This window comes from Entelurus aequoreus, linkage group LG26, assembly GCF_033978785.1.
Source record: "Entelurus aequoreus isolate RoL-2023_Sb linkage group LG26, RoL_Eaeq_v1.1, whole genome shotgun sequence".
Taxonomy (NCBI): domain Eukaryota; kingdom Metazoa; phylum Chordata; class Actinopteri; order Syngnathiformes; family Syngnathidae; genus Entelurus; species Entelurus aequoreus.
Window position 1 is genome coordinate 6,999,040 of NC_084756.1, and position 14,476 is coordinate 7,013,515.

The window sequence follows — 14,476 nt, forward strand, 5'->3', positions numbered from 1 at the left end:
ACCCACGCAGTCACGAGGAGAACCTGCAAACTCCACACAGAAAGATCCCGAGCCCGGGATTGAACTCAATACCTTTGTATTGTGAGGCACACATGTGCCTCACTAACCCCTTTTCCACCGTGCTGCCTTTTTTTCACTCATGTATAAGAAAAATTTAAATACATACATTGCTATAATGTTCTGAGTGTTGAGTATGAAACATCTATCTGGGAACCAGGTCGTTTTGATGTTTCTGTGCAAGGCTTGGAAGGAGTCAATGAGGATCGTTGGCCCGTACTACTCATCTTACTTGTGGGCCAGCTGCTCTTCCATTATCAGATGAGCTTGAGCCCGACATCCGTATTAACTAAGCAGTCTGTCCTTTCTCTGCTTTCTACGCCATCAATGTACCTCAGACCACCTTAACATGACTCGGTTTATCAACACAAAGATAATGAGTATCAGCAACATCGTCAATATACTGAAAGATTTATTAACACTGACTGTACATGTATTATGAAAAATAATTTTCAGCATTCTAACTGATAATGTTGATTGGTGTAAAGATGGTTACAGTTAGTTTTTACGCTAAAACTAAGTTTTACAGTTTTTAAGTAAAGATTTTATAGTAGCGCATCTCAATTAATTAGAATATTGTGCACAATGTGAAATTGGGACTTTAATTAAGACAAAGAGACCTAGTCAAGGCTCAAAGGGTTTTTGCAGCGCATTTTTTTAATTTGTTCACAATATTAAACAGTTTGACACATTTCTAAAATTTGATGAGGTACTGAATTTGTTGTTTTAGATATTTAGATAATTAAGGGACATTCTTGAAATATTTCTGTCCATAGTGAATTTGAAGAGTAGGAGTTCCACTTTTTGAACTGAACTACTGAGATGAATTAGCTTTCAAAAAGATTCCACTTTATTGAGATGCACTACTAAATGACAGAGTAGTAATAACATGACGTAACACACTGATGGTCCAAAGTTGAAATCAATTCTGTCGCTGGCTTCCGTTATTGATGATATTTGTTTTTTTTACGTCTGGTCTTACCAGTGGATGCGGGGACAGTCAGGGACTCCAGGCGGAAGGGGCGGGGCATGGCAGACTCCATGCTTGTGTTCGCGTTGAGGAAGGAGGGGGAGTATGTGGCTGTGGGGAGGAGGCATTGTGATTGATGACTTACATTTATGAAGGCTGGATTATGCTCCAGCATCATGGTGCCGGTGGGATCGATGCCGGCTTGCAAAGAGTTGTGGTTGCTCACTTTTCTGGTTCCTTGTTTTGATGTGGATTTGTGTAGTTGTTCCAGCGTACACACACCAAGCAGGGTGGTACAATTTTGTATTCACATTTATTTTACAGCCTCATTTTTAGTCTGTTTTTTAATTACAATGTTTATTTGGAATGTCAAAAGAATAGATTTTCAGATTAATCGCGATTCTTATTTGTAACGATTCATACCGATTAAAAAAAAATCAAAAATTGTTTTTCTGTGAATCAACCGCTTTGGTACAATTCTAATATCATTATTAATACAAATGTGGTCAAATGGACAACATGGAAATACAGAGGTATTACTAAACCTCATTATATTATTCATGTAAACTCATTTAAACCGTTGAATGAATTAGTAGATAAATATAATATACCAAAAAAATGTTTATTTTATTTTATCTCTTTAAAACATGCTGTAAATAAATGCATATCCTCTGAAAGTATGTCTTTTAATAGCCATGAACTGGAAGATTCACTTTTTAATCAAGATACAATTAAGAAATGTATTAAAAGATTTTATGGAATAATAAATGAACATCATACTAGAAATGCAAATGATGCATGTGTTCAGAAATGGATGATCGACTTAAACATTCTAGATGAAAGAGACATATCATGGAATTATATTTGGAAAAATGCCAATAAACCCTTTAGAAGCATTAAAAATAAGATGAGTCAATTTAAGATCTTGAATAGATAGTATTTTACCCAAATTACAAAAGGGGATTAATCTGATTTAAAAAGTAATCATTTGACAGCCCTAAAAAATAACTGTAATGAAGAGGTTGTTTTTTTTAACGGCTCTTTGAAAGTTAAGGCTCCTCAGGGGCCATAAATCTCATCTCCATTGCTCAAACTCACCAAACACCGCCCTCTAGCTGTTCACGACAGAATTGCACACCACGTTGGCAACCCAGAAGAGCTATAATCCAGGCTTTAAAGTTTGAAGACAATCTTACCGTGTCCCTTGGTTGTTTGGCCCCCAAGAAGCTGGCTGGCCCTCTTTGACCTAAAGTAGGTGTTGGCGATGTTCTCACTGTCACTGCGATCCAGCATCTGCTTGTACCTGTCATCGTCCACCTACTCAGATCAGACGCATGTCAAACCTCCCTAAACTAGTCCCAACCGTTAGTAAAAATGTTCATTTGGGCCTTTACAGTTTTTAAATGATTCTAAAGTAAATTTTCTGACTGTGATGTCATCCAGAATTCCAACGCCCCACCTCGTCAAAACATCCCCAAACCAAAGCACAAACAAAGCATTTGTGCTTTGTTTGTGCTGCAAAATGTGTTTGTCTAACAATTATATGTTTTAATTTATTATTATTTATTATAGTTTTTAATTAAATAACGTTTTATGGTTTGTTATTAATGTGTTATTAATCATAACTATGTCAAAATCTACCCAAACTTCTCCCAAACGTGTGTGCTGCAAATATTTTTTGTCTATTAAAGTCTTTAATTAAATCGTTTTTATGGTTTGTTATTAGCGTGTTATTAATCATAACTATGTCAAAATCTCCCCAAACTTGTCACAATCGTTTGTACTGCAACATTTTTTTTTCTACCATAGTTTTTAATTAAATAATGTTTTATGGTTTGTTATTAACCTATTATTAATTATAACAATGTCAAAATGTCCCCAAACTTGTCACAATCGTTTGTGCTGCAACATTTTTTGTCTATTATAGTTTTTAATTAAATAACGTTTTTATGGTTTGTTATTAACGTGTTATTAATCATAACTACAACCCAACTATGTCAAAATGTCCCCACACTTGTCCCAATCGTTTGTGCTGCAACATTTTATTGTCTATTATAGTTTTTAATGTTTATGGTTTGTTATTAACATGTTATTAATCATAACTATGTCAAACCCCCCCCCCCAAACTTGTCACAATCGTTTGTACTGCAACTTTATTTTGTCTATTATAGTTTTTATTTAAATAACATTTATGGTTTGTTATTAATGTGTTATTAATCATAACTATGTCAAAAATTTACCCAAACTTGTCACAATCGTTTGTGCTGCAACATTTTTTTTTGTCTATTATAGTTTTTCATAAATAAAGTTTTATGGTTTGTTATTAACATCCATCCATCCATCCATTTTCTACCGCTTATTCCCTTCGGGGTCGTGGGGGGCGCTGGAGCCTATCTCAGCTATGTTATTATTAATCATAACTATGTCAAAAAGTCCCAAAACTTGTCACAATTGTTTGTGCTGCAACATTTTTTTGTCCAACTATTATAGTTTTTAATTAAATGACATTTAGGGTTTGTCATTAGCGTGTTATTAATCATAACTATGTCAAAATGTCCACAAACTTGTCAATTGTTTGTGCTGCAAAATTCTTTGGTCTAACTATTATAGTTTTTAATTAAATAACGATTTATGGTTTGTTATTAACGTGTTAACTATGCCAAATCTCCCTAAACTTGTCACAATCGTTTGTGCTGCAACATTTTTTTGTCTAACTATTATAGTTTTTAATTAGATAACATTTATGGTTTGTTATTAACATGTTATTAATCATAACTATACCCTAACTATGTCAAAATCTCCCTAAGCATGCCCCAATCGTTTGTGCTGCAAAACTTTTTTGTCTATTATAGTTTAAATTAAATAAACTATAATAACAATATTAACGTGTTATTAATCATAACGATGTCAAAATTTCCCCAAACGTGTCAATCGTTTGTGCTGCAACATTCTTTTGTCTATTATAGTTTTTAATTAAATAATGTTTCATGGTTTGTTATTAGCGTGTTACTAATCATAACTATGTCACAATCTCCCTAAACTTGTCAATCGTTTGTGCTGCAATTTCTTTATCGAACTATCATAGTTTTTAATTAAATAACGATTTATGGTTTGTTATTAACGTGCTATTAATCATAACTATGTCAAAATCCACCCAAACTTATCCCAAACGTTTGTGCTGCAAATCTTTTTTGTCTATCAAAGTTTTTAATTAAATAACGTTTTATGGTATGTTATTAGCGTGTTATTAATCATAACTATTTCAAAATCTCCCCAAACTTGTCGCAATCGTTTGTGCTGCAACATTTTTTTTTCTATTATAGTTTTTAATTAAATAATGTTTTATGGTTTGTTATTAACGTATTATTAATTATAACCAGTGTTGGGACTAACGCGTTACAAAGTAACGTGTTACTGTAACGCCGTTTGTTTCGGCGGTAACTAGTAATCTAACGTGTTATTTTTTTATATTCAGTAACTCAGTTACCGTTACTACATGATGCGTTACTGCGTTATTTTACGTTATTTTTTTTGTAGTATCGGCTAGAAACAGATGCGCTGCGGTGTCATTCTTCTAAATCAGGGGTCACCAACCTTTTTGAAACCAAGGGCTACTTCTTGGGTACTGATTAATGCGAAGGGCTACCAGTTAGATACACACTTAAATAAATTGCCAGAAGTAGCCAATTTGCTCAATTTACCTTTAACTCTGTTATTATTAATAATTAATGATATTTATCTTTGTGGAAACACTGATCATCTTAATGATTTCTCACAATAAATATATATAGAAACCGATAAATATCAATATGCAACACTTTATTTTTATATTTTCTCTAAGTGCACATTTTTCAAATTGAACATTTTCAAATGATCACTTCTAAGACAGTCTTGTGAAATCACAATATCCCATTTTAACTAGCTAGCCACTAACATTTTTTAACAAATCATGAATTACTTTGCACCATGTTTGTACAAATAATAACTCATGTAAAACACAAAAGTCAACTCTCAAATTTTTAGATCATGTCACACTTTGAACTGGACACCAAATCTGTTATCTGTTTCTTTGTCAGTTAGTGGGAAGCCTGGCATTGCATGCTGTTAACTAGTGTGTTGTACTCTGGTGTGTAACTTGACACTGCAACTCTGAGTGAGTCTTGCAGATGTGCATCAGTGAGGCGTGTTCTGTGTTTGTTCTTGATGAAGTTCATGTCAGAAAAGGCTGATTCACAAAGATAAGATTTTTCCTCATTGTTTGCGGAACCTTCTTAATCTTTGGACATATTTTCACAGCAATCTGGCCTTAAGCTTAATTATGATAAATGTAAAATGTTAAGGATCGGAAATCTAAAGGGAACGTCCTTTCGAATGGAATGCAAAGTGCCTGTTTTGTGGACAGATGGACCAGTTAACATACTTGGTGTTGTTGTCCCAGAAAATCTGGAAGATCTAGGCTCAGTAAATTATGATAATCGACTAACAAAGCTGGACAAAATTATGCAATTATGGAAAGGGAAATCCCTAACCTTGTATGGTAAAATGTCTATTGCCAACTTGTTAATTATTCTTCAATTTATTTATTTGTTTTTGTCATTACCAGCTCCATCACAAAACTTTTTTAAGATTTATGAGCGGAGGGTCTTTTCGATTTTGTCTTGAACGGCAAACCAGAAAAGATTAAAAGAAAGGTTTTGTACAAAGAGTATGAATATGGGGGCCTGAAACTTCTCAACCTTGAAGCTATGTGTCTGTCTTTAAAAGCATCAATTGTTCCAAAGATGTATTTAAACATTGAGTGGTACACAAATGTCCTGTTGGACAAAAAACATGTACTGTATCAAAAGAAATTGTATCCTTTTTTACAAGTGATCCCCTCCCAGAGAGTCTGCTGGGAAACATGGCGGGGTTCATAAAGGAAACAATCCACTCATAGTGGTGTTTTCAATTTTATGTGCCAGAAAAAATAGAGGATATTTTGCAGCAGTTAATATGGATGAACTCTAATATTGTAATAGATGGAAAGCCTTTCTTTTGGAAAAATATGTTTGAAAGAGGAATCATTTTTGTCAATGATATTATCAATGAGAATGGTAAAATTATGAAGTATGATGAATTTAGAGCTATGTATGGTGATGCTTGCTCAAGCTTTTCATTTTATCAACTAACTGGAGTCATTGGGAAAAGATGGAAACAAATAATTAATTATGGAACTACTAAATTATTAGTTTGTAAACCTCTAATAAGAAATTCTAGTTGGCAAAAAGGAACTAAAATGAATAGAAAAATATATAATTTTTATTTAATTAAGAAATCTTTGAAGGCTGCCTCATACAACACAAATGGAAAATGGGAGGACTTTTTTGACTGCCCGTTGCTATGGGATGCCATATTCAAACTAATCTATAAAACCACTATCGATGTGCAAAATCGTTATTTTCAAATTAAAATTATTTATAACTTCTTACCCACAGGGAAAATGTTAAAATTATGGAATATGACAGAGTCAGATGATTGCCGATTTTGTTGTCAGGAGCCTGAATCCACCCTGCATTTGTTTTGGTATTGTCATATTGTGTCTTTGTTTTGGGTGGAAGTTGAAAAAATGTGTTTAAGGATTGGTTTGTTTATAAAGCTTAATGTGGTTTCTGTTATTTTAGGAGAGTTCATTGACAATCATGATTTAGTCAATTTAATTATAGTACTCGGTAAAATGTTTATTTTTAAGGCCAAAAACAGATATTCACTTAGTATTACTTTCTTTAAAACATTTATTCAGTATTTTCTAACTTTACAAAGTTACATGGTTGAAAACGATAATGATGCCAAAAAACATTAAAAAAAAGATGAGAAGTCCTCAAAGGCTTATTTTGAAAGTATAATTATGTTTATAGATTATATGATATCTGTTGTTGTGTTCCCTAATTTGAGTGACCTGGACATAATCTGGACTGTACATAAATGCTTATTTTGAAAATGTAATTTTGTTTATAAATTATATGCAATCTGTTGTGTTCCCTAATTTGTTTCTGTGTACCTGAATGAAGGTGTGTGTTGCTGAGTCCCACTTGGACATTATCTGGACTGGGCCTGGTTAAAAAAACCCTTTAAACAAATCTAATTTCATTGACAACCTGGTCTGTTGAAGATAAGGCCCTTTTTTAAAAAATAAAATAAAATAAGATAAATAAATAAAAAACATTTTCTTGGATAAAAAAGAAAGTAAAACAATATAAAAATAATTACATAAAAAATAGTAATTAATGAAAATGTTAGTGGACCAGCAGCCTATACAATCATGTGTGCTTCAGGGACTGTGGCCCTTGCAGATGTGTTGTCTATGTTGTGTTCCGGGACTGTGGCCCTTGCAGATGTGTTGTCTATGTTGTGTTCAGGGACTGTGTCCCTTGCAGATGTGTTGTCTATGTTGTGGGAACCAGAATATTGGTAGCAGAAAGAAATAACCCCTTTTGTGTGAGTGGGTGTGGATGAGTGTGCATGGGGGAGGTTGTTTGGGTTGATGCACTGATTGGAAGTGTATCTTGTGTTTTTTCAATGTAGATTTAATTTTAAAAAAAAAAAAAAAAATTTTTTTTTTTTTTTTTTTAATATTTTTTTTTTTTTTTTTTTAATATTTTTTTTTTTTTTTTTTTTTTTTTTTTTTTAGAACAGGCCCGCGGGCGACTCATCTGGTCTTTGCGGCCGACCTGGTGCCCGCGGGCACCGCGTTGGTGACCCCTGTTCTAAATCTTCCTCTGTCACAAGCCGGAGAGAAAAAAAGAGCCGTGTGTCTGGGTGTGTCTGGGTGTGGGTATGGGAAGGGGAGGCACACACGTGATCCGCGGTTTGATATATGAAACAAAACAAAAAGGTTGTTTGCATGCACGTTCAGTCCACACACAGCGTGGTCATGGCGTGCGGAGTAACGGAAGAGCTTGAACGCCCCGCGCCATTTAATCGGTGTGTTTATAGGTGCAGACTCCGTTGTGCAAGACGAGGCTTTTAAACACATGCTGAACGTGCTTGAGCCACGTTACGACATCCCGTCGCGCACCCACCTCAGCGATAAGATTGTGCCAGATCTTTATGAGCAGGAGAAGAAAAAAGTTGTGGATGATGAACTATCCCGAGCATCATCTGTTGCGCTCATGACAGACTGGTGCACGTCCAGGGAAACTATGTGACGATAAGCGCTCACTTCATCACAGCAGACTGGCAGATGAGAAGACACGCCCCCTCTACGAGAGTCACTTTGCGCAGGTGCTGACACAAGCAGTGGAGGAATGGAAGATAAAGATATCCCAGTTACAAATTATAATGCCAAAAATCAAATAAATGCAGTGAATGAGGCAGGACTGGGACCACAGGTAGGTGCTTTGCACATGTAGTGAATTTGGCATCACATCTCAGTCAAAAGAATGGATCAGGAAGGAGGTTTCCTAGCACAACAGCTGCTCATGTACTTAAGACAAAGCAAGAAATGCTAAAGCTGCCTACTCATAAAGCTCATACATGATGTCCCAACGAAGTGGAACTCCACTTATGATATGTTGGAGCAGCAGGCAGCTATATACTCTGCATTGACCCACAAGACCCTGAAGAAAAATGTCAAAGACATCATCAACCTGTCTGATGATGATGTGAGAGTGGCAGAGGAGGTCCTCCAGGTGCTTAAACCCCTCAAAAGTGTTACATCTCCACTGAGCACTGAAACTTCACCATCTGTGTCAATGATCCTGCCACTGAAAACAAGGATTCTACAATCCATGACTCCAAGTGTGGAAGACAGCAGCATCACTCCAGATGTCAGGCTTTATTTCACTATCTATGTTTCAAGGAAGATGATGTGCCTTCTTATGTTGCACTTTAACTTGTTTTTTTTATTAATGGTCATTGGTCCAAGTTTAAAGAAAGGAGAAATGCCTTTTTATGTTGCACTGTTTTTAATTAATTATGTTAAAATTTAAATAAAAATGCATGTCAAGTTGATCAACAGATTGTATTATTCTCCAGTGCAATAACAGTACTGAAATGAAGGCTAAAAGGGCATTAATGGGAGCTTTAATAAAAAAGTAAAATAAGTAACTAAATAGTTACTTTTCACAGTAACGCATTACTTTTTGATGTAAGTAACTGAGTTAGTAACTGAGTTACTTTTGAAATTAAGTAACTAGTAATTGTAACTAGTTACTGGTTTTCAGTAACTAACCCAACACTGATTATAACTATGTCAAAATGTCCCCAAACTTGTCACAATCGTTTGTGCTGCAACATTTTTTGTCTATTATAGTTTTTAATTAAATAACGTTTTATGTTTTTTTATTAACATGTTATTACGCATAACTGGAACCCAACTATGTCAAAATCTCCCCAAACTTGCCACAATTGTTTGTACTGCAACTTTGTTTAGTCTATTATAGTTTTTATTTAAATATCATGGTTTGTTTTTAACGTGTTATTAATCATAACTATGTCAAAATCTACCCAAACTTGTCACAGTCGTTCGTGCTGCAACATTTTTTTGTCTATTAGTTTTTATTAAATAACGTTTTTTTTTATGGTTTGTTATTAACGTGTTATCATTAAGCATAACTATGTCAAAATGTCCCAAACCTTGTCACTATCGTTTGTGCTGCAACATTTTTTTGTCTAACTATTATACTTTTTAATTAAATGACATTTAGGGTTTGTTATTAACGTGCTATTAATGATAACTATGTCAAAATGTCCCCAAACTTGTCAATTGTTTGTGCTTCAACATGTTTTTGTCCAACTATTATGCTAGTTTTTGATTAAATGACATTTATGGTTTGTTAAACATGTTATTAATCATAACTCTGTCAAAATGTACCCAAACTGTCACAATCGTTTGTGCTGCAACACTTTTTGGTCTATTATAGTTTTTAATTAAATAACGATTTATGGTTTGTTATTAACGTGCTATTAATCATAACTAGACCCTAACCATGTCAAAATGTCCCCAAACTTGTCAATCGTTTGTGCTGCAACATTTTTTTGTCTAACTACTATAGTTTTTAATTAAATAACATTTATGGTTTGTTATTAACATGTTATTAATTATAACTACACCCTAACGATGTCAAAATCTCACTAAGCATGTCCCAATCATTTGTGCTGCAAAACTTTTTTGTCTATTATAGCTTAAATTAAATAAACTATAATAACAATATTGTGTTATTAATCATAACTACTGTGTGTCAACATTTCCCCAAACTTGTCACAATCGTTTGTGCTACAACATTCTTTTTTGTCTATTATAGTTTTTAATTAAATAACGTTTTATGGTTTGTTATTAATGTGTTACTAATCATAACTATGTCACAATCTCCCTAAACTTGTCAATCGTTTGTGCTGCAATTTCTTTATCTAACTATTATAGTTTTTAATTAAATAACGATTTTTATGGTTTGTTATTAACGTGTTATTCATCATAACTATGTCAAAATCTCCCTAAACTTGTCCCAACCATTTGTGCTGCAACATTTTTTTGTCTAAATATTATAGTTCTTATCTTAATAACGATTTATGGTTTGTTATTAACGTGTTATTAATCATAACTATGTCAAAATGTCTCCAGACATGTCACAATCGTTTGTGCTGCAACATTGTTTTGTCTATTATAGTTTTTAATTTAAAAAAAGTTTTATGGTTTGTTATTAACGTGTTATTAATCATAACTAGACCTTAACAACCGTATTTTTCGGAGTATAAGTCGCTCCGGAGTATAAGTCGCACCGGCCGAAAATGCATAATAAAGAAGGAAAAAAACATAAGTCGCACTGGAGTATAAGTCGCATTTTTGGGGGAAATGTATTTGATAAAACCCAACACCAAGAATAGACATTTGAAAGGCAATTTAAAATAAATAAAGAATAGTGAACAACAGGCTGAATAAGTGTACGTTAAATGAGGCATAAATAACCAACTGAGAACGTGCCTGGTATGTTAACGTAACATATTATGGTAAGAGTCATTCAAATAACTATAACATATAGAACATGCTATACGTTTACCAAACAATCAGTCACTCCTAATTGCTAAATCCCATGAAATCTTATACGTCTAGTCTCTTACGTGAATGAGCTAAATAATATTATTTGATATTTTTTGGTAATGTGTTAATAATTTCACACATAAGTCGCTCCTGAGTATAAGTCGCACTCCCAGCCAAACTATGAAAAAAACTGCGACTTATAGTCAGAAAAATACAGTATGTCAAAATCTCCCCAAACTTGTCACAATCTTTTGTGCTGCAACATTTTTTGTCTACTATAGTTTGTAATTAAATAACGTTCTATGGTTTGTTATTAACGGATTATTAATCATAACTATGTCAAAATCTCCCCAAACTTGTCAATCGTTTGTGCTGCAACATTTTTTTGTCTATTATAGTTTTTATCTTATTAACAATTTATGGTTTGTTATTAACTTGTTATTAATGTTATTATGTCAAAATGTCCCCAAACTTGTCACAATCGTTTGTGCTGCAAAAATTGTTTGTCAATTATATTTTTTTATTAAATAACGTTTTATGGTTTGTTATTAACGTGTTACTAATCATACCTAGAGCCCAACTATGTCAAAATGTCCCCACACTTGTCCCAATCATTTGTGCTGCAAAAATGTTTTGTCTATTATAGTTTTTATCAAATAACGTTTTATGGTTTATTGTTAATGTATTATTAACTATGTCAAAATGTCCCCAAACTTGTCACAATCGTTTGTGCTGCAACATTTTTTTGTCCAACTACCTAATCAAATTACATTTATGGTTTATTATTAACATGTTATTAATCATTACTATGTCAAAATGTCCCCAAACTTGTCACAATCGTTTGTGCTGCAACATTTTTGGTCTATTATAATTTTTAATGTATTAACGTTTATGGTTTGTTATTAGCGTGTTATTAACCATAACTAGACCCCCAACTCTGTCAAAATCTACCCAAACTTGTCACAATCGTTTGTGCTGCAACATTTTTTGGTTTATTATAGTTTTTAATTAAATAATGATTTTATGGTTTGTTATTAACGAATTATTAATCATAACTAGACCCTAAATATGTCAAAATGTCCCCAAACTTGTCAATCGTTTGTGCTGCAACATTTGTTTGTCCAACTATTATAGTTTTTAATTAGATAACAATTTATGGTTTGTTATTAACGTGTTATTAATCATAACTATGCCAAATCTCCCTAAACTTGTCAAAATCGTTTGTGCTGCAACATTAAATTGTATAGCTGTTATAGTTTTTAATTAAATAACATTTATGGTTTGTTATTAACGCGTTATTAATCGTAACTAGACCCTAACTATGTCAAAATCCCCCCAAACGTGCCCCAATCGTTTGTGCTGCAACATTTTTTTGTCTATTATAGTTTGTAATTAAATAGCATTTTATGATTTGTTATTAACGTGTTATTAATCATAACTAGAACCCAACTTTGTCAAAATCTCCCCAAACTTGTCAATCATTTGTGCTGCAACATTTTTGGTCCATTATAGTTTTTAATGTATTAACGTTTTATGGTTTGTAATTATCATGTTATTAATCATAACTAGACCCGTCCCAACTATGTCAAAATCTCCCCAAACTTGTCCCAATTGTTTGTGCTGCGACATTTTTTTGTTTATTATAGTTTTTAAATAAATAACTTTTTATGGTTTGCTATTAACGTGTTATTAATCATAACTATGTCGAAATCTCCGCAAACTTGTCACAATCGTTTGTGCTGCAACATTTTTTTGTCTATTATAGTTTTTATTTAGATAACATTTATGGTTTGTTAAAACGTGTTATTAATCATAACTAGACACCCCCCCAACTATGTCGAAATCTTTCCAAACTTGTCCCAATCGTTTGTGCTGCAACATTTTTTGTCTATTATTTTTTAATTAAATAACGATTTGTGGTTTGGTATTAACATGTTTTAACTTATAACTAGAGGCCAACTATGTCAAAATGTCCCCAAACTTGTCCCAATCGTTTGTGCTGCAATATATTTGTCTATTATAGTTTTTGATTAAATCACATTCTATGGTTTGTTATTAACATGTTATTAATCATAACTATGTCAAAATGTCGCCAAACTTGTAACAATCGTTTGTGCTGCAACATTTTTTTGTCCAACTATTATAGTTTTTAATTAAATGACATTTATGGTTTGTTATTAACGTGTTATTAATCATAACTATGTCAAAATGTCCCCAAACTTGTCAATCGTTTGTGCTGCAACATTTTTTTGTCTAGTATGGTTTTTAGTTAAATAAAGTTTTATGGTTTGCTATTAGGGTCATAACTAGACCCTAACTATGTCAAAATCTCCCCAAACGTGTCAATTGTTTGTGCTGAAACATTTTTGGTCTATTTTAGTTTTTAATGTGTTAACGTTTTATGGTTTGTTATTAACATGTAATCAACATGTTACTAATCATAACTAGACCCCCCCCCCGCCCCCCAACTATGTCAAATTCTCCCCAAATTTGTCCTAATCGTTTGTGCCATTAAAGTTTTTAAGTTACAGTAATAATGTTTAATGTTGTTAATGTGTAATTTAAGTGTTAGCAATTATAACTAACACATTGGGGCGGTATAGCTCGGTTGGTAGAGTGGCCGTGCCAGCAACTTGAGGGTTCCAGGTTCGATCCCCGCTTCTGCCAACCTAGTCACTGCCATTGTGTCCTTGGGCAAGACACTTTACCCACCTGCTCCCAGTGCCACCCACACTGGTTTAAAAATGTAACTTAGATATTGGGTTTCACAATGTAAAGCGCTTTGAGTCACTAGAGAAAAGCGCTATATAAATATAATTCACTTCACTTCACATTACAATTCAATTATTGTTCATAACCATACCCCCCACATGTCAAAATCGGCCCAAACCACTCCCATTCGTCTCTGCTGCAAATATTATTGTTCTAACTATTATAGTTTTTAAAGTATTATTGTTTTAAGTAGCTGGTTATAAATCATACTTTGTTAACTTGAAAACTCTAATAGTTAGACCAAAACATTCTGCAGTACAAACGATTAAGACAAGTTTGGGGAGATTTTGACATGGTTGGAGGGTTGGTTATGAATATTAACACTTAAAAACCATAAAAATCGTTTATCACTTAGAACAACCTAAAAGCACAAACAATTTTGCAGCACAAACTAGCAGAAATGATTGGGACAAGTTTGGAGAGATTTTTTCATAGTTAAAGGTTAATTATGATTAATAACATGTTAATTACACTTTAATAACAAAACCATAAAACGTTAGTAACTTAAGAACTAATAGACAAAAAAAAGTTTGCAGCACAAACGATGGGTATTGATTTGGAGAGATTTTGTTATAGTTAGTGGGCCAATTATGATTATTAACACGTTAATTCCACGTTAATAACAAAAGCATAAAACGTTAGTGACTTAAAACCTGTAATAG

At 33.2% G+C, this 14,476-nt stretch overlaps 1 protein-coding gene across 1 annotated transcript in view; it reads right to left on the bottom strand.

Annotated features, from left to right (window-relative positions):
* Positions 1-278: 278 nt before the first annotated feature.
* LOC133643115 (kinesin-like protein KIF17) overlaps positions 279-14,476 on the bottom strand; it is a 27,257-nt gene continuing 13,059 nt past the window's right edge. Inside the window, exons 5-6 of the mRNA XM_062037528.1 lie at positions 2,224-2,344; positions 279-1,138 (exon numbers count right to left, since the gene is read on the bottom strand). Of these exons, the coding sequence (XP_061893512.1) occupies positions 1,002-1,138; positions 2,224-2,344 (258 nt within the window). The 3' untranslated portion in view covers positions 279-1,001. The remainder of the gene's footprint in view (positions 1,139-2,223; positions 2,345-14,476) is intronic.